Genomic DNA, 27,420 nt, shown 5'->3' on the forward strand with positions numbered 1-27,420 from the left:
CCGCGCCGCTGCTGCAGGTTTTTGGTGGGAAGCCTTGACCGAGTGACGTTCACCAGCGGCGGCAGCGCGCGATCGCTCAGGTAGGGAGAGATAGGTGGATGGGAAGAGTGGTCGAGAAGAAAAAGAGAGAAAGTGCGAGACAGAAGGAGACGGAGAACTTGCAGAAGCAACAATGAGTGGCCAGCGCCGGATTGGATCCGGCCGCTGGTGATGGGCACCGATATGCTTGCGCGAGGTATCGAATACTTGAGACATCGTGTATCTATCATCATCAATATCAATCGACATCAATTTTGGCCGAGGTATTAATCAGGCGGGACCGATGAAATAATCGAGTCATCGAACTGTTTAGAGTGCGGCATCGGGGTGTTACAATGGAGATTACAATAGATAAGCAGAGAAAAAGAGAGAACTCTTGCTGAAGCAACAACATCGGGCAGCTCGAGTGACCAGCGCCAACTGGAACCTGATATAGTGATGGCACTGATACACTTGTGCGATGTGTCGGACACCTGACACCATGTATTTTTCATCATCAGTCAATACCAATTGATATCAATTTTTGGGCCAAAGATATTAATCGGGCACCAGCAATGTGAAAATGTCAAACTTTTTTCAGCGTACAACGGTATCTGGCAGAATTTAATTATGTGAATATCAATATACGAATTTATTTCGAAATTAAAAATTTCTCTTTTTCAAATAAATATCTATTTAGACACGTGTGCCAGTACGAATAGCACACAAATTATTTGAATATGCTGAAATATCAATCCGATATTGACAAAATTATTAACGAGACATGTACAATATTAAAAATTCTAACGATATCTTTCGAAACAGCATTTATATCTGGTTTCTTGAAAAGTTCATACATAATAGGCATCAATACTTGTATATATTTTCTTGTATTTTTATTTTTAATTTTTATTGAAGATAACGACATGCTAGCTTTTAATGAATGCACTTATAGAATTATTTACCGGTAATCATTTGATTGATGATCATTAATGATTTCATAATATATTTTATTTATTACTACTTGAATGGTATATATCTCACATAAAAAATTTAACATTTAAAAATGCGCTTGTCATTTAGTTTTTATCTATTCTAACAACAAGTCTCGATGGAATACAATTTAAAAGAATTTTAAGACTTTCAATTAAAAAAAAAATTGAATAACTCAACATACAAAAATATTGTAATGCTTTTCGTAATACAGTTCTAGCTAGAGCGCCAACATCTCGACTCTTTAATGTCAAGATCACTCGATCGTTAAAATCTAGACTAACATATGTTAGTATAAAACAAGATAATATCGGCAAAAATTGAATGATCCGAATCGATAACGCTACCTAGTCATTTATTGATGCATTGACTCTAAGGATTTATTCGATAACCAACACTATTTACCTAGAGACTCGTCGCGCTTCTCGGCATGTGTATACCTTGAAGTCGCTCTGTACGTCCGTCCGTTCGTTCATCCGTCCATCCGTGCCTACTCTCCTGCCTGTCTCTGTCGGTGCTCGGGCCCGGTACACCGGTGGGATAGGACGGAGTGCCGCGGTGGAAGGAGTAGTAAGCGGCCTACGCAGTTTCAACCTGGGTCCCAGCTTTTATTAGTTCTTCGGCGCTCGGCGGAGAACGAACGGAGAACGAGCGGCGTGTGCGTGGTGTGGTGGCGGTCTGCGCGTCTGTACCCCCTGGTCCAGACCCCCCCTCTGGTCATCCGGGTCGTCCCTGCAGCTGAATCGCGCGAGGTACGAATGTCATCAGTGCTATCGGCGACAGACAGGGTGTCGATACGAGCGAGTTCGGGTTATCGAAGGATCGCGTAATATCAAGTGATATCTCGGATATATACATATCCATCAGTGCGAGACAGTTTAGAAGATCGGGTTGTCGGTTTAGCCGGGTGTCGAGTGCTCGGCCTTGGGTGTTACCTCTTGCGTGTCGGATAACGACGAGTGTCGAGAATTGGCGCCAGGAAAGGAAAGGACAGGACAAAATTCGCTTCGCTAATCAATTGTAATCGGTGGTGTTTTAAGTCAGGTCGACTTCACGGATTTCGCGGTGATAGTGACAGTTGCCGAACGTGAGAGTGCTCAGTTCGAATATATAAGTACGAAGTTTCTCCAAGGGAGAGAAACAGGGTCCTTGTTCTTCTCGCTCTTCTGGTTCCGTTCGGGGAACCGATCGTAGCTGAAGGGGCGTATCCTTAGAGAATATATCCGGATATCTAAGCGATCGGAATGCTACTGTACTAGTAAAGGTAAATCTAATGTCGATAGGGGCGAAGTGATATCGATATACGTATTGACGATGACGATTATGACGATGACGAGGATGTTAGTGCCGCAAGTTCGATTCTGCGGATCGAACCGGCAGATACACTCGGCTCGATTATACCGCGGGTCGCCACGGACGTTGATCGAAAGGGAAACGATACGAGCGTCTTCGGTAGGTCGGGTAGATAGGTAGGGTTTGCGCTGCGCCGTGCGTTCGCGGGGCCGAATAGATTATAGAGAGTTCCGCGCGCGCGCGCGAGAGCGCGAGTTATTTCGCGCGCAGATTGGATCTGCCGGTCGGTCGGTCGGCCGGCCGGGCGCTGGGCAAACTAGAAATCCAGCGGAAGGGTAATATCCCATTAACTGAAAGATCAATTAACTCGCGTTAACGGACACTTTAATCACCGCGTGTGCGGCTAGGCAGCTTTAAGCCTCACTCGCGCGGCTCGCGCGCTCGCGAATCTAGGCGTTTAATCTGCCCGTACCGAGATCGAGTCGGCCGATCATGCGGCCGAGCTCCTCGCCCGCTCGCTATGGGGAGCGATCGCGATATGACGCGAGGGGGGCCCTCGCGGGACGAGCAGGATACGGAGGAGGTATACGCATATCGCGTATTATTCATTGATGCGGCCGTATTAACAACGCGCCGACGTTCGAGCGTGCCGATTACAGCGGGAATAAACATTTATGGAAATGTCCAGCACGTGTGTGACAGTCAAACCTGTCCTCGGGGATCTCTGTCGAGATTAGGCGAGTCTCCTGAATTAAAACGCCGCGAGACTTACGACCGCGAATTACACGACCAATCAAATTAACGCGCCTTTGAATCGCCGGATTTGTCATGCGTGTCGAATAAATTTTTTAATAAGTACGATATAGGAAAGTTCTCCCGTGTTATTTGTTGATGACAAGCAGCTTAACAGTAGTTTGATGAGTCTAATTGTAAGTATGGAGAAGTTATAGGATTGTCAATTTAATTTTATAAATATAAATATATTTGTTTATTAATTAAATTCGGATTGGTCAAAATTTTATAGTATCTTCTTTAAATCTAACAAAACCAAATTTTTCATCGAAGTACTCCAATCATGAAAAAAATGTATTTCTTTTTTCCTTATATTATATTAGATAAAAGTTTATAGTATTAAAGAAATAATATTAATTTTTTAAGAAATTTATCAGAACTTATGACAAAAAATTATTATTAGTCGTCTTAATTTTATAAATGAAAATCTCATATAGTGTAAATAATTATATTAAAATATTATTATATATTTAAAAAAATACATAATCAAAATAGATTATCTTTCGCATTTCAGAAGCTCAGACAAGTAGTTTAAATAGCTCAATGATCAGACACATGTTTCGGAACACTTTCCTCTCTTTTTCCTAGTACATGCTTAATTAAAAATTTTATTCAAAAGCTTATTTTAATTTTATTTTTTAAAAACGATATATATTAGAACGTCTTCCATCATAAGAACCGTTCACTCCAATTGTAAGTGAGCTCGGCGCGCAGAACTCGATTGCTCCTTTTTCGCTGTTTTCCTTTCGCCCTTTCGCCTGTCCGCACTCGCGAGATGAAGATCACGCCCATCAGCCCGAGGTGCAAAATCCTCTCGCCGAGTCTCCCGATATCGTTTTATCGCACGGCGTTTCAGCGTACGGCGGGCGGGCGTGCGTCGCGTGTAGTCGCGATTGAGACGTACTGCGGATATAAAGAAGACGAATACGCGAGACGGTGCAACGATAAGCACCGTGCACCGGGGGAGAACTTTCGGCCTTGACGTATACGAAGTATGTCAGTGTTACTCGCGCGCGAGAGCGAGCGAGAAAGAGAGACGGGACGGACGCCTTCGATGGGAATCGCCGTTGCTTGGATCCATTCACCATAATGCACCCGCACGTAACGTGATCCTTCGCGTGGCGTCCAGATTTCTCTGCCAGGCCGCGGATAAGCGATGGGCCGCCTCGCATAATCGAGCGACGAAGAAGGTGCGCGAAGAACGTAATAGTAGTTACGCAAATAAAGCGATCGCGCGCCGGTTGTTTTTTTCTCCTCGCGAGTCACGATTGCGACTCTCTTGTGTGATTTCCATTTCCATTTCTGGCATCTGCGTCACCGCCGCGCTCGTTGCGCGTATCTCGGCGTGTTCTATTAGTTTTGAGTCATATTTCCGTATAGTTGGTTAGAGCGATATAATAACGGTTCGTTCTTTCAGGTAATATTTGTCATGTTACCGTCCTTTAGAAATCAAACATAAAAGATTACTTATATCGATTATCACGAAAAACGTAACTTAAAACTTAAAAAGACTCTTACGTCAGACTGCGGAATTATTTAATATAAATATAGGAAGTGTTAATGCTTTAAAAAAAAAAATTACTAACTGTTCTAAAATTGTTTCTACAATGTAATTATATTATTTTATCGCAGACAAAACAAGTTTATATATGTTTGGCTTTATATGTCGAAATCTTAATCTTCCTGCAGACATGTTATGACACTAATTTATACGATAACTCCATCTATATATCTTTCCAAATAAGCAGAACATAAAGTGTGATTGTGAATTCATAAATTCGTGAATTTTTTTAGTATCGTAATAAAGTATTACAAATGACGAAAGTTTGTTACTGTGATAATTGCGGTAACGTTGTATTGTAAAATAGAATATTTTATATGGACCGAGTTCTGAAAATCGTCTCCGATATTTTATATCGAAAATGAAATAGTGTTTTAATATACGAAACATCGCACACGTTCCAATCCGAATGAAAACGTGAAAATGTAAAGAAATTTAAACATTGCGACAGAATTTTCAAAAGATCGCGAAGGAAACGACGTCGGGACGAACAAACTGGAAAATCCTGAACAGCTAAAAGCACATCCGAGATACGATCTATTGGCAAATTGTGTCGGGCGTAAACGCAGGGATTCGTCCCGAACGAGAGTGCTTGTGAGCCGTTAGAGATAAAGTTCATAGGGATCTACGTGCCTATGGAGCGTCGGGAAGGGCAGCCGTCGAAGCGGGAATTTTATAAGTGCCGGTGCCCTGGGAACACGCGCGCGAGGTTTCCCTCCCGGCTTTTACACGGAGCGCGGCGCGATTCCTCTCCTCGTGCGCGCGCGACGATCTAAATTAAAATCTTTCCCCGGCCTCGTCGATTCTCCGACTGCGCGGCGTTAACGGGCGACGGCTAGAAACGAAAGGCGAGTTTCGAGTTTGCGAGAGCAGATTGAGAAAAATAAGCGCCGGGCTCTCGCAGTGCTCGCACGCGGAAATGCCGCGGCGCTCGTAATGAGCGCCCAGTCGAGACCGCGCCGCATCTTTTTTCGGTCATACTGTACGATGTCCGCGCAAATTTATTAGACAGTCTGGCGATATTAACTGTAAAACGCACCGCTTCGCGAAAAAATAACGAGATAAAAACGAGTCTCATCAAGTTGTTTTCGTGAACGAGTGTATTCACGAGTGGAGCCGAACGAAAGGCCCCAAAAAGAGACAATTATCTTAATTTTTTAAGTGTTCAAGTTCACGTGAAAAATAATCTTTTCTGATTATTCAAGATTATACAATTTATATTGATTTGAAAACTTTATCAAGAGACAAGAGTTATTAAACATTATTAATTAATCAGAATCTTATGGCTTTGATTCAGGCGGATAAAAGCTGCAAATATAGAGTAACAGATTTTTTAGAAAATTAATACTTTTACGAGATATCGTAAGAAGTAGAAACGCCTTTAATTATTCGAAATATTTAATTATTGAATTATTAAAAGTAGTAAAATGGAATATTTATGTATATTAGTTTAGAGATTTTCTCCTAAGACTTGCGCAGGCAAAAATCTCGTGTGTGAAATGTAATACAGAAATGTAAGTTTCAAATTAAACTGTTATGTGGGAATTGTGTGAGGTTTTTCTATAGTCATGTATATATAAATCGTCTATAATTGTCGCTCCATTTGGATTCTTTCGTGCTTTATAATTCAACAGCAGCTTTCTAATAGCGGATTGCGATTGCGGACACGAGGCTTCGCACCTTCGGAGGATCGAGCGGCTCCTCCGCATCTGGTTGCGGGGGGAGGGGACGGACATTTCCTCCGATTTTATTATCGGGTTTCTACACGTCAATAAAAGTCTATGAAGAAGGTGCTAAGCGTTTTGCGCGCGAAACGGGAGTGTTATTATCGTCGCGCTATTCGAACCGCGCGCGTTATAGGGCTAGAAAATAGTGTCGTATAACTGGGCTTGATGTGGTTTTATTGCCGGTGTGATTCTGATTTTCGCGCCGTTATCCCGTAACGAATGTGAAATATTTCAAAGGCAGGCGCGGCACCGTTAGAAGAAACATTTGGAACGATGCGAGAAGAACACGACCTCACCCTGCCTTCGTGCGGCTTTTAATATTCCTCCGCACGCGATTTTTTTACTTTTGTTTCGTCACTTCGTGAGGATATTCTGATTCTAGCACGCGCGAGAGAATGAATTTAATCGCGCTTTTTTGTCCGGATCTCACCGTCGCGTCGCTAATGACTAACGACGAGGACATCGCGACATGAAATCACCACAAAATTCGGAACCTGAGCGTTGTCGCACGCTCCGACCGAGGTTACGTTTTTATTATTCCTGTTTGCGCTGTTATGCAACATTAGGAAGCAGCAAATAACACGTATTAAGGGATCCTACATGTCGCGTGTGTGTCAGTACGTCCGATGAAGTCATAACATTCTCGTTACCAATATTTGAAATATTTAAACAAAAATTAAATTGTTGGATTTATCTTGATTTGACGTATTTGAAAAATGGAAAATATTTTTTACTGTCGTTGCAATTGTCCTACAAAATTTATAAAGTAAAATGCGACGTAATATTATCGTATTCGCGCGACAAAAAATAAGATACTCTCTTGAGCGTATTTCAAAAGTATTTTAACGAAAAATGCGACACGATGTTGTTTTCGCATAACTCGACGTAATTTTCTTCGTCAACTATCTTAATTCCCCTCGTAAGAAAGAAAAAAAATATACGCCGTGGAATGCAATAGGTCGGAATTAAAATCGCAAGAATATAGCCGTGTCGTGTCGCCGCACTTAGCAGCATTCTTATCCTTCGTTTTGCTGTTATCCAGCGCCGTGGCGAATAACGAAGGACGCATTAGAGGGCCTTCTCGTACATTAGACGCGGTTCGGTCGAAATCTGCGTTCATCGTTAATTTTTTTTTTTTCGTCTCCTTCCCCTCCGCCGAATCGAATTGAACGTCTCTTCGCGCGATTAGGGCGACTAGAAGGCGCGTGGGAGTCGATGCGCGAGAGGGTCCCGTCGTAAACTCTCGAATCTCGAAAAAAAAATTATATATTAACGTCGGTTTTTATAGCGGAGGCCCCCGTGGGGGACAACCCGGGGGTCTCTGCTGCGGTCCTCTTCGCCAAATATGGCTACCGAGCCTACCGAGGGTATCTTAATCCCTGAATCGGGTTCATGCGAATTGTCTCATTTGGAACCTTGCGTCTCTTCCCTTGCGCTTTCTCAGGGCTAATAAAGTCTCTGAGTGACGGCTCACCCCCACGTGTCACGTGTCGCGAGAACTCGCCGGGACAACGTGTCACTCTAGTCAGATGGCCTTGAGAGATGGACGCGCACGCGCACGTGCAGGGTCACCTTTATTTGTTTCAAGGTAGCCCGACCGCGAGTGGACAAAAACGCGCGACGAATGTTAATTTCTTTTACAGCGGTTCTCTCGAAAAGTCGCTTCTGTCGCGGTCGATGGAACGTTTAATGTCTTTAATAATTGAAACTATCCTGCAAAGAACGGTTCTTTATAATCTTCATCAAAATCAACTCATAAAGTGTATTCTTTCAATTGTAATCTTTGAGGTTTTTTTAAATGTAACAAGGAAATTCTTTTAATTACATATTTCGGATAGAAAGCTTCGCATACAGGATTCTTAAAAAGTGCAGTAAGTTCAAATTTTCAAACCGATAATAAATTACACGTTGATTATTAACGATAAGTTTTGGAGCATAATGTGCATCGATTGCACAACGCAACGTCGACTTCGCGCAGTAAAACCAGGATCGCGACGAAGGCGAAGGCCGACTTCTTGAAAAAAAGGAGAACGTTGTTTTTACACGATAGCGCGAAAAACATCTAGTGAAATAAAACGCTTATAATCATAATGAGCAAGCCCGCCGCTTCCGCCTGAGTGTCGTTTGAGTGACCGTCGTCAGCGATATTTTTAGAACTGTTTTTATCGAGATGACCACCTCTAACCATTTCGCTTCTATACGTCGTAAGATCTGACGATTGATTGCCTTACGATCGATTTACGTAAATTCGTGAAAACGAAGAACGTCTCAGGGCGACTGATCATTGGAGTGTAACTGTTACTTTGGTCACTTACGGGTCTCGTCGATTAGGATCTCTTGGTTTCGAATCTCGTTTCGACACATCTGGGATTGTACGTGTCTCTGCTTTTTATCTTTCAAGAAAAAGACTTCTGTCGCGTGTATTTGATAGGTTCTATTGCATTGTATCCACTATGTTCTATCTTTCGTCACAGCATTATGAAGCAATATACAAATACATTATTCCTCAGAGAATAGATTTCACGCGACGAAAATAGGAGTCTCGCTGGATTGTATAACTTGAAAACTGACGTCACGCTACGTTGAGCTATTAATTCGTGAATGGGAAGTGGAGGTTTCAATCTATGAACAGGAAGCAATATTTTCGTATAAAGAATAAAGACTTACTTGTGACAGACGACAAAAATATGACAAAAGCGAGAACGAACAATTTATTCGCGCCGTATCAGGAATTAATTAAAATCAAGTCGACTTCGTATCTCTCGTTGCCCCGAGCCGGCGACATGCGGCTTTGAAGCTTCAGCCTCTATGAAATTTAAATTAGGTGTCGTTGCGCTTAGATCGTAGCATCGATAGCGTGCTACGGAGTTACATCCAGAATCCTGGGCATAATTACGATAACGCTTAATGCGGACGGATGTAAGGAAAAAGCCACGACGGCGGCCTTATCGCACAATCGCTCCTATTAGCAAAGTTCTCATCAGCGAATCCATTGCCGATATTATGCGCCGTCACCGTCATCCCTGTCACTGTCATTATATCGTTGCACGTATCTCGAGTATCCCATCTGCCTGCATGACGACAAAGAGAACCATTATCACTCGTTGCGCGTTTATCATCATCTACCTACAGTTGGCATGCGCTAGTATAGACACGTCGCCGAGAACGCACGATGCTATCACTTCTCTTTCTCTCACGTTTTTCACGCATACACACACACACACGCAAACACGTACGCGTGCGTAGAAATATCATGTACAGAAAGCACGCATTCTCGAGCATAAACTGCACTCTCATGACAACTGAGGGAACAATTCAGCCGATTGTTTGTTTGGAAAACGGAGTGAGCTCTGGAAAAGCTTGTTACAATTGATACACCCTATCAGCTCGCGCAATTATATCGTACGTCTAATTATATTATTCTGATACTCTTAGAAAATTCTATTACTCGCGTATTAAGAGAAGCCGTCAACTTCCAAACAAACACTCGTAATTTCGATCGAACAAACAGACGATTTCAGACTGGAGCAACGGGCGAAAATGGGATTAAACTCGTTAAATCTCCGTCGACGAGATTACTTTTAGATATTAAAAGCGCAGCTTTGCTTGGCTTACAGGTCGGTGATCGGGTCTACGGGTGTGCTCGTGAGAGCAGGAAAGGGAAAAAGAGGGAAGATAAGATCGGGGGTGAGAAAGCTCTAGGGGGGTGGGGTAGTAAAAATATAAGCACGAGACGGGGTTTGAGCGAACAAAACGGGAAACGGTGCTCCTAGCCGGTGTCGTGTGGCATGATCGGGAGAAAAGTTTGAGAGGCAAGATGCTCACGATACAGCGCTCGGAATTACTAAGAGGGGGAGAAGGCTGCAACCCTCCCGGCACGCATTTACTACCCCCCGTTGCACCCAGGGCTTCCGTCGCCGAGCCCGCCGAGAGGAGCGTCTCCTTCAATCGAGACGTCCACGTGAAGAGGATCGGTGAGTCCAGGCAATATCACACACCACACAAACTGCGACATATCCTGCATATGTAGCGGAGCGAGAGAGATCGAAAGAAATGGCGCTGCTTGATCTTTTGGACCCAAAGTGTGTCGGCTACGTTTTAGAAAAAACGACTATATATAATAGCATACAATATAATAATATTTTCCCGCGCAGCATTCTTTAAAATATATATATTAATTTAACTTTATAGACATTTTAATCGATCCAATAGATAAGCTTGTAACTTTTTGTCGATAGAAGAGCTTTAAATTACATGCAATATTGACGCAAAATTACGTACAGTTTTACACAAATTATCTTTTATTAAATTCTAGGACGTAAAAGCAAGGACGTAAATACAATAGATTTAAAATTCAGATTTTGACTGAGAACATAGAATCAGACTTGATTGACCGGCGACCTTCGATAAAACTGGCCCTTCGAGCCTCGCCTAACAGTACACTGCGCGCGCGCGAGGACCAAGTACCGTTCGCCAAATTAAAATCTGATAAAATGCGGAGGTTACGCGACGGGACGTGTCCGCAAGGACGATCTTCCGGTACGATTCACGATACGAGCGCGCATACACGGCCAGAATTTAATGCGCGTTGCCACTATAAAAGTGCACGAAAAGCCGGTCGAGGAAAGGAGAGAGAGAGAGAGAGAGAGAGAGAGAGAGAGAGAAAAAAAGAACGGAGAGAGGAGGGCCCCGAGAGAGAGATCGCGCAAAAGCGATTTTACTTCGCGATGCCGCGATGTCTTGTATCTCAGAGAAAAAATTACGGCCCTAGAGAGTGATCCCAGATTGTGGAAATTATTCGCTGCGACTCCTCTCTCGTTCTCTTGCTGGCTCTCGCTAGCGATCTCTTCTCTCGACGGCCGCTTCCGAGAAGCGTCCTGCCCGGGAAATTATGCGCGCGGTCGTGCGAAATTCCGACTGATACGCTGACACGGCAGGCATCGCATGCTTAATCTCGCAGGGACACGGAGACGCGAGAAATTTCGGAGCTTGTCAACGAATTTAATTAAGATCGCGCGCGCACGTTTGGATTCTTCCCGGTCGATTTATCACTCGTGTAGATCTCTTTTTATGATGTTTCGACGAAATCAATGCGTCGCGCTTAAATTTTATGGATTTCGACTCGCCATTACGACATTTAACGCGCCATATATCCTTGAATCTCTGATGAATATGTAAAATTTGTCGCACGGCAATGAAACTGATAATATTATAGCTAGAAAAAAAAATCAACTTCCCGAGTAACTCCTTGTCAAGATCAGAAATGTACCATCCTGCTTGTTACGTTTAATTTATATTCCTTACGTCAACATTTTTTTATAAATATAAAGAAATAAGATTTCTCGGATTTCTCTCGAGTAGGAGTGAATCGCGCGATCGACGAAAGCCGAGACGTCAAGCAGCGCCATAGCGCTACGAGCTATGCAATACGCCTAACTTGTGTGTCTAACTTCTGCAATCGCCTCGAATATCAATGTGTAACATACTTAATTAGCAAATCTTGCCGCAGACTAACGGCTCGAAATAATCGTTACGCTATGCGATTGATTCGTTTTTTTTCCTCGCGCGTTATCTAATATCAGTATCGGTATTAATCACTAATCGGCCGACGATCGCGTAACAATAATTTTAAAGACGATTCTCTCTCTCCTCGGAGAAGATGGTGGCGGTCTCAGTGACCTTGACATCGTCGAGGTCGGTGAGCCGTCGTCATCTTGGACCCGTGGGGAGACGATTCTCATTGAAGGAGATGCGCGCCCTTCGCTGTCTCTCGCAATTCTCTTAATGCGATATGTGGGATTGTAACGGTATTGGTATGTGTGTGTATGCGCCGGACTCAACCATTCCTCTATTACTAGCTAATTATTAATAATATTGTATTAATGATCCTTTTCTTACGCTACGCAAAGTAAGCGTTGCATCCTGCTGACTTCCCAACACCTTCGCTGCATTTTTAACACGTGTCGAAGCCTTTCGCTGCGGAGGGTATGTATACAGAGCGTATTTTAATTTATACGAAGCTAGATCGTATATGTTTTAGCAAGTAACAAGTTTGCTAAAGAGATTATTGTTTGGAATCCTCAGAATCGGTATTTGAGATCCTGATAAAAACGAAATTCACTAGGAATTAACCGAAACACATTTTTCTTTACTTATCTCTGTTGTTTCCACGATTCTGTAAAACTAGTTATTGTGAAATTTAAGAGAATCAGAAATGATTACCAGCGGAAACTGATCTGTTAAGCCTCCGTTGCTGAATCGCGCGGTCATTATATTACGCTAGGTCACGTAGATACACTAAAAGCGGTATACAGAGATCGCGCTTCTATCTTGTTTATGCGCAGTTTCAGGAAAGCAACTTAATATGCCACACACGAGCCACGGCGAAGTACGGGATAAACACGGCAGATAAAGCTAAACGCAGCGAACCGTCGCAAGTTACGAGCGTTTCCGCTTTCCGTGTATATCGCCAACGCGGCGATCAAAATTAATTCGCATCTTCGATATCTCTTGCCTGTTCTTGACAGCTCTATCGTTTTTAAAATCGTCCAAAACGCTCGAGAGTCCGATAATAATTAACATATATAATTGTCTGTTATATCGATACTAGTGCACTAATGTGCGTCTTACGAATAACGGCACAAAATTAACGATTTCCAAGCAGAGGCCAACTATTTTAGAACTTGGAAGCTTGCATTATTTTATAATCGATATTCGTTGCCGAACTCTTTTTTACGCGCTATATGTACCGTGAAATATAACAATTTTTTAATACATATTAAATTGATTTATATATCTCAAACTCAATTTGTGTTTCAATCTCACTTTTTGGGTCATTTATAAAAATATCAGCAGTTAAATCTTCAAATGTGGTATCGATTAACATTTCTGAAAATACTGAGAGCAAACGTTTTCTCGTATCTTTTTTTTTTTAATTCTCTCTTCCGAGGGCCATATCTCGATCGACAAGGTCAAGTGACAACGCCGCAATCACACAGATGCGGTCGATGAACTCTTACCCATTCACTTTTTGCGATAACGTGAACAATAAAAGCGCGTGCTTCGCTCAGTACGATTTACCGCGAAATCACGATGATCGATTCAAACCGTGAAAGCAATTAAATTCGGATATTCATATCATACACCGATTTAATCCTTGATGCTGTTATTGGTCATTAATAATAATTACGACAAACAGTTATTTCCATCCATAAAAATATTATATATACCTGCTCAGTTTATTTTTAACATAAATCATTTTTAAGGAATATCTGTATATATAAGAATATAGTTATCTATAAAAAAATATCTTAAATGTTTCGTTCTTACAATTAGTTCATTGCCAATGTTTCGTACTTTTAACAAACAAAATGCGCATAAGTATGTTTACGTGCCAGCATTTTTTAGCAATCAGGAGCGTTCTGTCGCTCAGAAATGGTTGAAAAGCGATGCTCTAAAACGAAGGGAGACTTTGCAACCGCGACAAAAAGTATCAGCTCGGGCCGGTGTATTAGCGGTCGCGCCATATTTCTCATTATACCGGTGTTAGGTGTATGTTTCTTATTATCCCTCCCTACCTCCCTTTCTCTTTATCTTTCTCTCTTCCTTTCCCTTCCCGTCGTCAATGCGGGCGGTCTCGGAAAGTCAGCCTAGTTGGGTGCAGCATTGCGCTCGCGTATGTGCCTCTCGTCCAAGCTTGTTAAAGGCCCCTTGTGCCGTCCGCATTATCCCGCCTGCCGGCGTTTCCTGGATCGTCGCGTGCTCCGCGATCGCAGGGACCGCGGCCTTAACCCGATGCACACGAGTGTGTGCGTGTGTAACGAGGTGTAATACACTTCCCGATCGCGCTATGATCTTCGTTAGATCGCTAATGAACGCCGCACGGAAATCGCCTCGAGATCCGCGCTCCGAGAAGCTGATGGTCGTTCGCGAAACAAATCAGAGATGGTCTCTTTTCCTCTCTTCTCCCATTCTCCTAGTTGATTAATGATTAATTGCTAAAACGTTGTCGAAGTGGCAAATATATTAAATGCTTTTGTGATTAAAGATGACTAGATTATTTGTATAGAGATAAAATTTTTTTTATTAAATGGCAACAGAGTTGATCAATTTATGAGAAATTGATTGTATAATCATTCCATATGAATTGAGCTTCAAGTGCAGAAAGCTTCTAAAAATATAAAATGTCTTATAACTTCAAACTGGGTTTTAGCACAGTACAATTTTATTTCTAGGCTTAGAAATATTTTATTGCAAAAATTAAAAAATTACAATAAATTATTCAGTTTTCTTGTTTTATATTTTTATAAGATAAGTTGCAAATTATCCATCGTAGATATAAAACCTATTTTTTGAGTTCGTGTTATGCTGCGCAAATTTTAAAATTACTATAGATTGTGGAAGAAATAATGATTATATCGTTTAGAAAGTTATAGTCAAGTCCTTTTCTGTCTACAATAAACAATCAATGCTATAACTCTTGTTCGTAATATTTGTGTCGTTTATTTTCGAATCATTAGATTTTCTACAAAGCCGGTATTACTTTTCCTTGCACGTGAAGTGGAAACAACGACGCGTGGCGAGTTTGATGATAATGCAACGATACTATGTAACGATCAGCTCTTACACGTGACGCGCGCAGTAGATATAAGGAAGTACTTGAGTACTTGAAGCACCGAATAGACCGGTATTCCGAGTTCACAACATAGAGATCGCTTATCGGATATCTCACGAGTAAAACGCTGTCAATGCTGTTGCAACCGCGTTAATTTTCTTGCCGGAGAAATGTCAACGTGATCAATCTCAAATTAGCGGTCTAAAGCCCGTTTCACACTGCGGATCAATCAGAATTTTAAAAAACTAAAGTTTAGTGAGCTTTGCTCCGATTGGTCAAATTTCAATCCAATCTCAATCCCATCAATCCGTAATCTGATACGAGCTTTAGGCATGAAAACATCGACATAAGATTTGCACATTAATCCTTAGCTCATGAAATAGTAAATCGTAATTGTGACAACATACCCATCAAAACGCTGTAAAATTTTCATTGTAAACAATTTAACATTATTGCAAAGTTTCTTCAAATCTTCCAAATTGTCCATTTCATTAAGTTCGTCAAAGATTTCACGATTCTACATTTTTTCCGCATTTTAATCGTTGCATTTCCATAGTTACATCGGTGTTTGCACTCGAATCTTTGTCTTCGTCGGTTGCGTGTCGAGTAGTCTTAAGATCACAAACGACCTCACAGAAACGAGGAAGTGCCGGGGTATCGGATGGACCGGTATCCCGAGTTGAGAACGTGGAGGTCGCATACTAGCATCACTTTTGTGAGACACGTGTTTAGAGGGAGCCGAGGGGGAGGAGGCAATGTATGTAACAGGGATGAGAGGTTACAGAGGTGAAACACGGTACAGATTATGGGAATACAAATTAGCGCGATCCGACCGTGAACATATGCCGAGTGCGTTTAACGTAATCTATCTGGCGGTTTAACAAAATTCTGTTGAGATGGGTATGCCGATAAGGCGAAGTTTTCACCAGAAAGACATTCTGAGCTTTCATTTAACGCTAGCAAACGCATTGGTGAACGTTTAGAAGTTCAAAGGCGTTTGGAACAAACTCGGAAGTCGAGCGTTCGACGAGTTTCACCGCGTAACGAGATTTTCTCAAGCGGTTCGCTCGTCGGCAATCGCCAGATCCGCGATACGCGGAAGATACGCTAATCGCGGCTAGTCGTCGGAGAGTAAGGCTGAGAAAACATTCCTCTCGCAATTATGACATCATGCGCTAAAATCATTCATCAGCGTCAACGCTACGGGGTTTTCCCAGGTGTTTATTCGCTCAGGTGTTCGCGTTCGTCGCCGGTATAATCAATCTTCGGAAATTAGCCTTCGCTTGTGCGAAAATTCCTACTCCGATAAAATTCAAAGGATGAGATAACGCGAAAAAGTGCGATGTAAAGGTGTAAAATTAGCCGGAAAATAATACAAACGTAATGAGGATATTACGTGGTAAAAATCCGCGACGATTCTGTGAAAGAGCCTGCTAACGAAGGAAACTCGCGTGTCAAGAGTCAAACAACGATCTTTCGAGAACGGTGTAAACGAACGAGAAACTAAGCCGTTGCACTTTCAAGCGGCCGTGCCGTTGGAACTTGAAGTCGACGTCGTCTCCGGTATCGAGAGATTCACGCGACGAACCAAACGATACGGCTGCACGAAGTGTTTATGGCGTTTGCGGCACTCGCGAAGCACTAGGTCAGCGCGATCCGCGCGAACTTTGACCCCGCACAAGCGAGATGCGCTATTTGCACTTCCGGCAATTCTTTCACCAACCTGATTTATTCCCACCGTGCGTCGCGTTCGATAATTCGCGAAGCAACAATCCCATCTTGCATTTCATTTAGCTGAATAACAGTGTCGCATACCTCAACAATCATGTGCCTCATTTTTTATAGTTCACAATAGAGATAATTTTATTTTTTTTTTACAGTTGATTGAAACAAGATATTCCAGGCTTTTCATTATCTTCTTAGATACACGAATTTGTTAAGCAATTTTAAATTCTCCTCGTCGCAAGTCTAAAGTCGTATACCGTCTGGTAACTTTACGGTATTCGCGAATCACGCGGAATGCGGAATTGACTCAGGAATTCCGACGTAATCGTCATTTACACGAGCATGTTGGCGCGCCGATTAATAATTAACTCACGCTCGCGATCGATCGACGCGTCGGGTTAAGCCAGCGTGTAGATTAGGCTCCGCCATTTCCGGAATCCCAACTGAGCTACATGCGCACGGCGCAATTGAAAGTGCAGCAAGAAACAGGCAGTACACACCGCGAGAGATAGCCGGCCCGATAATCTTACGCCTATTAGCTTCGTTTAACCTGAAGTTCGCAAACGCGATATTAAATTTTCGTTACAACGGTATAACAGTATTAAGAGTAAACAAGCTTAACGCGTTGCTCTCCCATAGATAACATACTACTTCCTTTAATAATACTAAATAAGATAATAGAAATATATCATTAACTTTTATTATCTTCACGGTCACGTTAGAAAATTTATACGATATTAAATGTAATACATTTGTGCTCTCTTTTTTGTCTTTTATAACATATAATATTCGACTCCATTTACTTGTCTACTTAATTTGTGAAAATATGATTATCTCAGACCCAAAATGCAACTTTCCCAGAATATTGTCACTCGAGAGAATGGCGACAGTACGTGCTCCTGACACTCTCGAAAGATAACAATTCGTGAGAATGTCAAGCACTTGGAGCACAGTCTAGGGAACTAAGCCACGGAACTAAGCATGTTTCGGTGTCCCATGCATCGAATAAATTCCTTCCGGCAGAAAAAGTTCGCGAATTGGCGGCATGAATAATTCATTTTGAATTACTTATTAAATCAGATAGGAAAAATGCCAGGAGACTTTCTCAAGTGCGGTTTTTCTTTCCTCGTGAAGGAATGGCATAATTAACATATGGTTTATTGATTAGTGTTTTGGCTCATATCTGCATGAAAAAATATATATATAGTTTACTGAAAAGAGGAAGAAGAAACTCTGGTCATATTTAAAAAATAAGAACATTAAGAATCAGATAATCCATGGATTCGGTCACATCTTGAAAATTTGAAAATTCGAAAAGCCAAGATCCCCCGATTTGGTAATCCGATGGTCAGAATACTCGCGCTCATAAATACGAATGTGATAACTGGCATCGCGATCCCGACGTAATAATACGTCTCGTGCAAGGTGATGCGCATACATGTTCGCTACGTTATTCATCAGGGATTCATCGAACGTACGTGTAACGTGTCCGTAGCGCGAGGTCCCGACGCTAATGTCGTGATAATTAAATCGACTTTACGACGCGCCTGAATATCAATCAGTTTGCCGAGCACAATGATTACATCTCGTTAACAGTCACTCATGGTGCTGCACAGGTGACATTAACCACTTTGAGTGTTTTGCTCGCCAATCTAGACTTACTTTCCTGGACACAAGCGTATCCTAGACGACCATGGAAGGAAACATAAATAATCGTGGATAATAAGTTGATATTACGACAAATTGCGGATATATAATTGAATCAATTTGAATACTATAGAGATGTCCATGTTGGTACTTGAATTCATTGCAACAGAGAACGAAGGATCATTGTCATGATTGAAGGACATCAAACTCTTTTATGATTTTTACAGATATATTTTATCCAATGTCTTTAATTTTTTCTCTGTGAAATATGTTTCTCATTTAAAGAAATATTGCAAATCTATAACGAGCAAATTATTTGTTTCTTATTCGTAACAAAAATAAAAGAGCATATATTTAAAATCGTTGAAGATACCTCTTTCTAAAAATTTTAGAACTCAACATTAATTCATCTTCATCTTTCTAATTAATTTGATACTAATATCTCTCGACTACAGAAGAGTAAATTCTAATGGTTCGTGGTGGTGCAATTCTTCAAGTTATCCCAGATGGGAACAGACATGGTACGTTGCATTAAAATCGTGTTGGATTAAAGACTGTTAAGTCAATAAATTGTACAAAGAAAGAAAAAAGTTTAAAAGCTACTTGCTGAACAGTTATCTGCTTCGCAGCCCGTCATTCGTTTAATCAATCGTACGCATTCACGATCGGCTCTCTAAACGCATCAATTCTCGCTTGGGATACGTGCGTCACATGTTAATGCGTTTTCTTCTCTCTTCTCCTTCTTCTCCGTTTCTCTTCCGCCCCGCGTTAGAAACGCACGTGCATTTGTATTGCAAGCATTCACGACGTATTTCTCCCTCGCGCGTACCCCGGCAATAATTAGTATTCAGGAAAGCAAGATCGAATCGGGTCCTCCGTCGAGATCGGAGAATCACCGAACCGTCACGCTTCCGATCGTTTTTAACCCGTATTCCCGATTCGCGGCGCGCATTCCACGCCGGTATTAGCGTGAGCCGCGCTTGCCTTATTAATCTCACGATCTACGGAAGAGACGTCCGCTTATGCCGCGTGCACGATTCTACACGACGGAAACCTAGCGAGCTGGAAATGCGTCCTTCGCCCGAGTCTCTCGCGTGTAATCCCGCACGACGTCGCTCCACTCGTGCCTGCGCGCAATTAAATCCAACGATATCTCAGGAGATTACATTCCCGCGTATGACAGCCGTGCGTAGTTTGTGCCATTGAATCGCGTAAACGATGCGAAGTTTGTCGTCTTAGTTTACGATTTACGGCGTTCGGAGGCGCGCGACGACGCGGAAGGGACGCACGATCGACCGGAAATATAGCCGCGAGGAAATCGCGTTCCAAGTCTCTCCCTCCGTCGAAATGAGGAAATGTCGTTTCCCCGAAAGAGCGCGGCATAACTCAGCTAAACGTTTTAAGGGATCCGTTAGACGAGAGGCGAACGTTTAAAAGACAAAGGTTCGCGAGAAGCTGCTAATTGCACGTTTATGGAAACCGAGCGAACGAGGTTGTAAAAGTGCTTTCGAGGCGGCGTTTGACACGACGGCAACGACGACGGTCGATGACGAGTTCCCACCAAGGAAAGGCGAGAGAAACGCGACTTTCTGGAAATAGCGCGGTATTCTTCGCGGAGTTCCAGAAGAAGCGGCACGGAGAGACTCGACTTCGGTAGGCGAGCGACGCTAAACGCCGCCGAGCGGCGACCTCATTCTCGAGGTTCTCGTCGATGACCTCGACGAGATGCCTCGCGAGGTTTCACCCGCTATCCAGGTGTCTGTCCGGGTACTAAAATCGCGACAATGCTGCCATAAATCCGTCAACGATTCCAACGCCGCGAGCATATCGTCCGAGTAGCATCTGTTCCTTGCAAAACGCGAATGTTTTCCTAATTGTAATTAATTCGCATACATTCTTAGATTTATTTGCAGAATCGAGATAGTTAACTTTCTCTATAATGATAAGAAAAATATAAATTAGAAGCTGCGTATACGCAATAGATGCGTAATATTAGTTATAATAAATGTATAAGAAAAAAGTTGCTGAATGTTTTAATTCATCTCGAATTCATTCCTTTTTTAATCATTGAAGAAATGGACTAAAATATTTGGCTGTATTTACAGTTATTATAACTAATTAATATCACACTTATCTGCAATTACGTTTAGGCATATTATAACTTTACATGTCAAAGAACCCTTTTCGTTCACTTTATTAACTTCTCACGATGCACATCGGAGTTGATTATTTCACCGGTACGAATGAACGGACGCGAGCATAATGAACGTAGGCGGCGGAATGATTTGTTAGATATATTCGCAACTGAGAAATTAATGCACTCCGTGCATTCGACAACGCGCGCGACAGGGTCGATAATGAATCAATTTTCGTCCGCCCAGCATCGATTAGCACCTATCGTGCGAGGCGCGACGAGATCCGAGCCTGTTCGCCTGTGGGAAGACGTCCACGGTCGCTACTTTCTCCTTATGTAAGATAAACCGTTCGCGAATAAAAATGACAGATCGCGCAAGTCATGTGTGTAGGTTGATTTTATCGGTGGTGAAAATTTCGTGGGAGATACCTAATTAGCGTCAGAGAGTGTTATCCAACGTATTCAGTTTTGAGAGTGTAACTCAATTAAGATTCTTCACTCTTGATTTAACTCGATAAAAGACATTTTACTGTTAAATTAACATCATACCAAGGAGCTTTATTCTATCGAAACTTTAAATCAGAAAGTTTAATTGGAGGATACAGAAAACACACAAGTGAACATATACTTATATTTCGCGAGATCGATTTTTGTGACGTATATAGTTAATAGCTGATAAATCGGATTTTTAATTACAATATATATCAACTCTTTACGTCTCTTCTACCGATTTTGATTTATTCCATTCGTTTTTTTTTTATTTCCTGAGTTATGAATATTCATTATTACTCCTACTCAATATACTTTCTTTTTATTCAATATGCATCCAATTTTGTTCAGTCATTACTATATTGTATATGTAAAGTCGTTCCGCTCTTCATATATTATATCCACGACTGTCATTTAAAAAGGAAAAAAGGAATTAGCACGTAACAATCTCGGAGAAGTCGATACGGTCGTTAACGAGCTATTGATTAAGCGACCTATTTATAAATATGACAGCGTTAATTACAAGCATTATATCGATCGCGAATCAGACGACGGCGACGGATTAATGGCGGTCCCGATTTAGCTCAAGTATAACGCTCGGCAGATGAGACAGAAAGACGGCAATTTCTTACGCGTCGGATTCTAGCTTTCAGCTTCTAGCGAGCCAACCGTGTCTACTATGTCTACTATGTACTGCGTGCACCGCAGCACTGGCTTGATTAAACTTGGTGATTAACCACTAACGACCATGCGCTCGTCCACTTAACATAAATCGCTAATTTACAAACACCGTTATGCCGGGCAAGGTCGTAACATAAATTCTTTAGTCGATCAAATTTATCAGCCGTCAATTTGAGACCTAAATGGCACTTTAGAATGTCTTCATTTCAGAACGAAAAATTCAGCAATTCCTACGTCCAATTATTATTCATATATACGATAGCTGGCAGAAACATAAAAATTGTCACTGTTTAACATATTTACTATTAGGATCTGCTACCAATTTACGAAGCAACCAATTTTTGGTTCCTTCGGTTCGGTTGGTTTTTTTCATATCATTTATTATCTTGCCATCTTGTTTCTTATTTTTTGCAACATATTTTTTAAATTCTGTATCCTATCCTATATATCCCGTATTTTTCATATCGTGTATTCTAAAATGTGTTAATATCGTTAAATTGATTATCATTTTAAATGTGAATGTACTATTCTACATTTAGTTAGAGATTTATACGTTTCAAAACCGTAAGTAACGGCACGTTTGCTAAGGTGAAGAAATGTACATAAAATTCAAACGAATAACATTATTGGTTTACCAAGATCCAGTCTTAACCGTAAAATGGCGTTTTTCCCTAATTGATTATATAATTTATTTCTATTTTTTTATCGATATACAAAATCAAAAGAAATTCAAAAGAAACTAATTTATCTTCTATCCAGAAACTGTTAGAAATACTATTATCGAATTTAATTATCTTAGCACGATTTTTTTTTTCTTTTTCATTTACGGAATATATAAAGAGATTAATATATATATATTTGCTGGAAATACTTCAATTTAACTCGTTTCAAAATAATTTGTTTTTGTTTCTTGAACATTTTTGTTCTCCCAATAAAGTACATACAATGCACTTTATTACAATTGGTCAACTATTTTTATACAGTATTGTTCAAGTAATTATCACACATGACGAAATCAAGCGCGACTAAACTAGCACGCTCCTATAATTACAGGACGTGGTTCACCGCGCGTAACCGCGGCTCTCGTGAGCGATGGAGAAGGTAGGTTGATCGCCACCCCGGTCCGCAGGGAGAACATCGCCGCGAAAAGCAAGGAAGATCTCGCACAGGAGGCGGCCCTAGTCCTGCAGCAAGCGGGCAGCCTTCACTCCGTGGCACAGGACAATCGACGTCTTCCCGGTCGCTTCAGCACCCTGCCGGCGCGTCGCAACAAGAAACGCCCCGATTTGCCGATCGATGTGAGACCTCGCCGTGGCAGCGAGGAGATCGGCGCTACGACCGCGAGCGCGGACCTCGACACACCGCGCGCCAAGAAAAAGCCACTGGAGAGGAGCGCCAGCGATGCCAGCGCGAAGAAGCTGAAGGGCTCGCTCGCGCGATTCTTCTCGCCGAAATTGGAGAGGCGCCGGAAGCCAGTCGGCCGAAGCGCGAGCGACGCGGGTTCCTCGACGCGCAGCGGTGCGCAGCGCAAACGGAGCGGCAGCGAGAGCGAGGGCTCGCACCTGAGTACCGTCAGCCAGCGAGCGAAGAAGCAGTTGTCGCCGATAATCGAGTCGTCGCCGCACGTCGATCAACAGCCGTTCCACTTTGGGAGCGCGGATCGCGAAAACAATAATCGACCGAAGCCGAAAAAGCCTAAGAAAGAGGAGCGAACGAGCCCGGCTATCGATGTCGACGAGGTGATATCGCGAGACGTCGAGTCGAAAGAGACGATCGAAGCGCGCACCGACGAGCCTGCCGATAGATCGCCCAGCCGAGAGGCTAGAGTGATCGAGCATCACATATTCGTCGAGGGTAGAGACGTCGAAGGGAAGAGGGAGACCGATCGAAAGCCCACGGGAAGCAGCCGTACCCCCTCGCCCCCGAAAGAATCGAAACGCGGGGGAGACGAGGTCGACGAAGCGGGCACATATAGCATGCTACACAGTAGCCGTTACGATCTTCAAAAACGCAACGAAGAATCCACCATTCACAAGATGATCCATCGACTGTCGAACGACCGCTCGCCGCCGCCGCAGTTGACCAGGACGATGGTATCGCCGTCACCGGGTTTCGGTCACAACAACAACCGGCCGTTCTCCTACACCAGACCAAACGAATCCTGTAGCCCGCCGCCGCCGGCGCAGACCAACGTAATTTACGCGCAGGTGCAGCCGGACAAGAAGAAGGCACAGCGGAGCCACTCCGACAGCGACGAAGGCCTCGGCCTCGAGAGGAAGGATTCCTCCCGCGAGAACAGTCCCGCGGAGAAGGAGTACCGCAGAACCGATTACTCGTACAGCAGTGATCTGTGTCGCAACAATGAGATCAACACCTTCAAGTCGAGATATGAGGAGGACCGCAAGACCAGCAGTCCCTTCGGCAAACACTTGGGCTCGAAGGACTTCATCTCCAGGACCACCGAGACGACGAGGCGTCACGAGTTCGACGAGATCGACAGGCGTCTCTACGACAAACCCGAAAAATATACCTCGACCGTGTTCGTGGATACTTCCGGTCGGGGTAGGGCCGACGGCATGGACGCCAGACGAAGGGACAGCGGCGAGCTGTCCTCGAGACAGAACGAGAGCGGGATCTCGCCTAAAACGTCCGAGTTGAGCGCTCGACGAGATCTGCTGGAGTCCAGGATCAAGTCCAGGCTGCTGGCCGACGAGATGTTCGCCGCCAAGAACAGTGCAAACGTGCCGGTGAAGAAGTCGAGCGAGCACGAGATAATTGACAAGCCGATAGTACCGTCGCCGGTCACGCCGAATCGGATCGCGTCGCCGAAACGATACATGGACACTTACATCACGGAGACGCGCACCAACAGCAACGGCGAGAAGTACATTTTCGAGAAGGAAATACACGAGGATAACGGCAAGGTATACGGCTACGAGAAGAAGATCACCAACAAAGTCCCGACGAACGGCTACCTGGACGCGAAACCGAGGGAGGGCTATACCGTGGAAACCAGAACGGACAAATACGGCGATAAATACATCGTGGAGACGCGAAAGCACGAGGGTTACACCGACAATTTCAAGCCGTTCCTCAGCGACCGAAGTCGAAGCAGCCCCGAGGAGAGAATTCAGACCGTCAGAAACGGCGGCAGCCCCTACAAGCCCCCACGTTATCTGTCCGAGGGGACCTCCGCGACGGTGAATCACTTCCGCAGCGAGTCACGGGAGAACGACGAGCTGTCGTCGCCGATCATCGCCAAGAAATTGAACGAGCGCAAGTTCTCAAAGAGCGACGATTTCCTGGATCGCGACAGCCGGCCGATCAACCGAGACGCGTATCTGCCGAAAACGAAGAAGCCCTTCGAGTCGATTCGCGGGATAAGTAAGTCGACCCAGCGACTGGACGAGGTCGGGGAGAACGCCAGAGTGCGAGCGCTCAGGAGCGAGTACACGACGAGATCGCACGAGAATCTAAGCAGTCACGCGGGTTACGTTAATGCGCGAGACATGAGACGCCCGTTGCTGAATAGTCCGACGACGAACGGGCGCGGGGAGAGATCGCCGTTCACGAAGCGTCATCTGGACAGTCTGCGCGAGGGCCCGAACGACGACTACGACACCGATATCTCGCAGATGACCAGCAGTCAGCTGGAGTCCAAGTACTACAAGGAGACGCGTACCACGCAGAGGTACACGAGCGGTAACAAACATCCGATCCACGACGACTACGACAGCTCGCCGCCACGGATACGCACCGATCGCGGCGGTTACAATTCCAGCCGATACGACTCGGACACCACCGCCAGGGACTCGTTACGTTGCGAAACTCGCTACGACGATACCCGCAACCTGAGGAAGGAGCACCGCAAGCTGGACGACGATCCGAAGAAACCGTTGAGGCGATCACGCAATCGGCTGGACTACTTCGACGATTCCGACAGTCCGCGAGGAAAGGTATCCTCGGTCAGTCGCCTGGAGACGTTCACCGAGACCCCGACCAGACCACCTAGGACCTATCACGAGGGCAAGTCGAGGCACGCGAGACAAGAGGTGCGAGGGCACACCGAACGTCGTCATCGCGAAACCAGGCTGAGCGATCCGGATCGAAAGGATCGGCTGGCCGATTCCGGGATCGAGAACGATTACAGAAGGGACTCCCAGGAAGCGGACAGGCGCGAGCAGCTCGAATCCGAGGACGAGGGTTTCGTCAGCCGGCAGTTCATCAAGCACGAACGACGGCACACCGATCGCAACATGAACCTGACGCCGACGTCCGAGCAACGCAAGTACGACAAGTACGCGAGCGACTCGTCGTCAAAGCCGCCGTTAGTCACCGCGAAACCGCCTTCCGGCGCCGCCGATAAGAAGTACGAAAAGAAGGCGGCGAAGAAGAGCGGCACCATGAGCAAAGTCAAGCAGCTGTTCAGCAAGAAGGAGAAGAAGGCGAAGGAGGAGAAGAGCAAGAAGAGCACGAGGAGCGGCAGCAGCGGCGCCTTGACCGACGATGAGGTGACCATGAGGTATCGAGAGTATCGCGGATATCAGCTGAGGAGCGCCAAGAGCGCGCGGGATTTGGGCAGCGACATCAATCAGGTAGGAAACTTTTTTTTCTCTTTTCTCATCTACGCGGTCCGGAACCGCCTCGATACACGCGCGGGGTTAACTAACTCACGTTTAAAGCATCGGCCGAGCACGGAGTTACGTCGACGATGATGGCTGGTGATTGATTGATTTTGGCATCTTGACTCTCTCGGCCAATGAATCGGGCGTTAAGAGAGGTCAATGCATCATTATCGATTGGAAAAAACAGTATACCGGAAGTTTTCGTACGAGAAGATGCAACGGTTAATCATTAACGAGAGAAAAAAAAACAGGATTATGTACGCGTAAAACAGAGAAGACTAGATATTTTCTGCAATTTTCCGGTATTTGAAAAAGAAGCTTCTAAAAACATAGTTTCAGCAATAATAAAATTATACAATTATTTATTTCCAAAAAATTGCAAATTGAATTTTGTTTAGTAATGGAATCACAAATTGATCTGAACAAGCAATTTATCTATTTATTTTCCTGTTAAATATTACTATTTTTCAATTGAGTTATGTATGTATATTCATTTATCACGAGATAAGTCAATATGTAGAGAAGGAGAAAAATCTGAATACATGGCTCATAAACTCGACCCGTTCGTTCCTCGAGCACTGTATTTCCGGGATTTTCCAAGTCTTAACATTATACGCGCGAATATAGAAAAATAAAACGATGATATATCTAGGCGATCGCGCGACCGTAAACGATCACATTTCAAACATCATCCCCGTTACTCCGAAAAGAGATAAGACTCGTGAGACATTAATCAGGATGACCACCGTGCGCGAAGCGTACGGATAGTCACCAGGGCGTTACGAGATTCCTGTTCCGCTTACGCCGTATTTATGCGATTGTCGCGGATTAGGCCGGCGCGCGGAGGCGAGGAGTGACCATCCCCGTCTCGCTTCCACGCATCAACCGTCGAATATAATTTCCCGATTTTTCGCGCGCGTCGGTAATCCGCGAATAACGCTACGGACACGACGGTATATACGCTACAAACCGGAAGAAGATGGTAATTGGGCCCCAACCCGAGTTGCCGACTGCCGTTGCAATTGCGTCACGCCTAACTGTACAGCCTAGCTGGCCTTATCGTCTAGCTGAAAAGCGCGACTACGCGGTAGGATTACACCGTCGCCCACGCCCGGCGGAAG

The 27,420-nt window shown here is 43.9% G+C and overlaps 1 protein-coding gene across 1 annotated transcript; it reads left to right on the plus strand.

Moving 5' to 3' along the window:
* Window positions 1–1,619: 1,619 nt before the first annotated feature.
* On the plus strand, window positions 1,620–26,305 carry LOC112455887 (the record flags this gene model as incomplete). The annotated part of the gene is made up of 3 exons (XM_025018091.1): window positions 1,620–2,275; window positions 10,002–10,358; window positions 22,728–26,305. Coding segments are annotated over exons 2-3 (3,735 nt in total), but the record flags the coding sequence as incomplete, so codon positions are not given.
* Between the last annotated feature and the right edge of the window lie 1,115 nt (window positions 26,306–27,420).

Source organism: Temnothorax curvispinosus, unplaced genomic scaffold (assembly GCF_003070985.1).
Source record: "Temnothorax curvispinosus isolate PA1 unplaced genomic scaffold, ASM307098v1 QBEX01006451.1, whole genome shotgun sequence".
Classification (NCBI taxonomy): Eukaryota; Metazoa; Arthropoda; class Insecta; order Hymenoptera; family Formicidae; genus Temnothorax; species Temnothorax curvispinosus.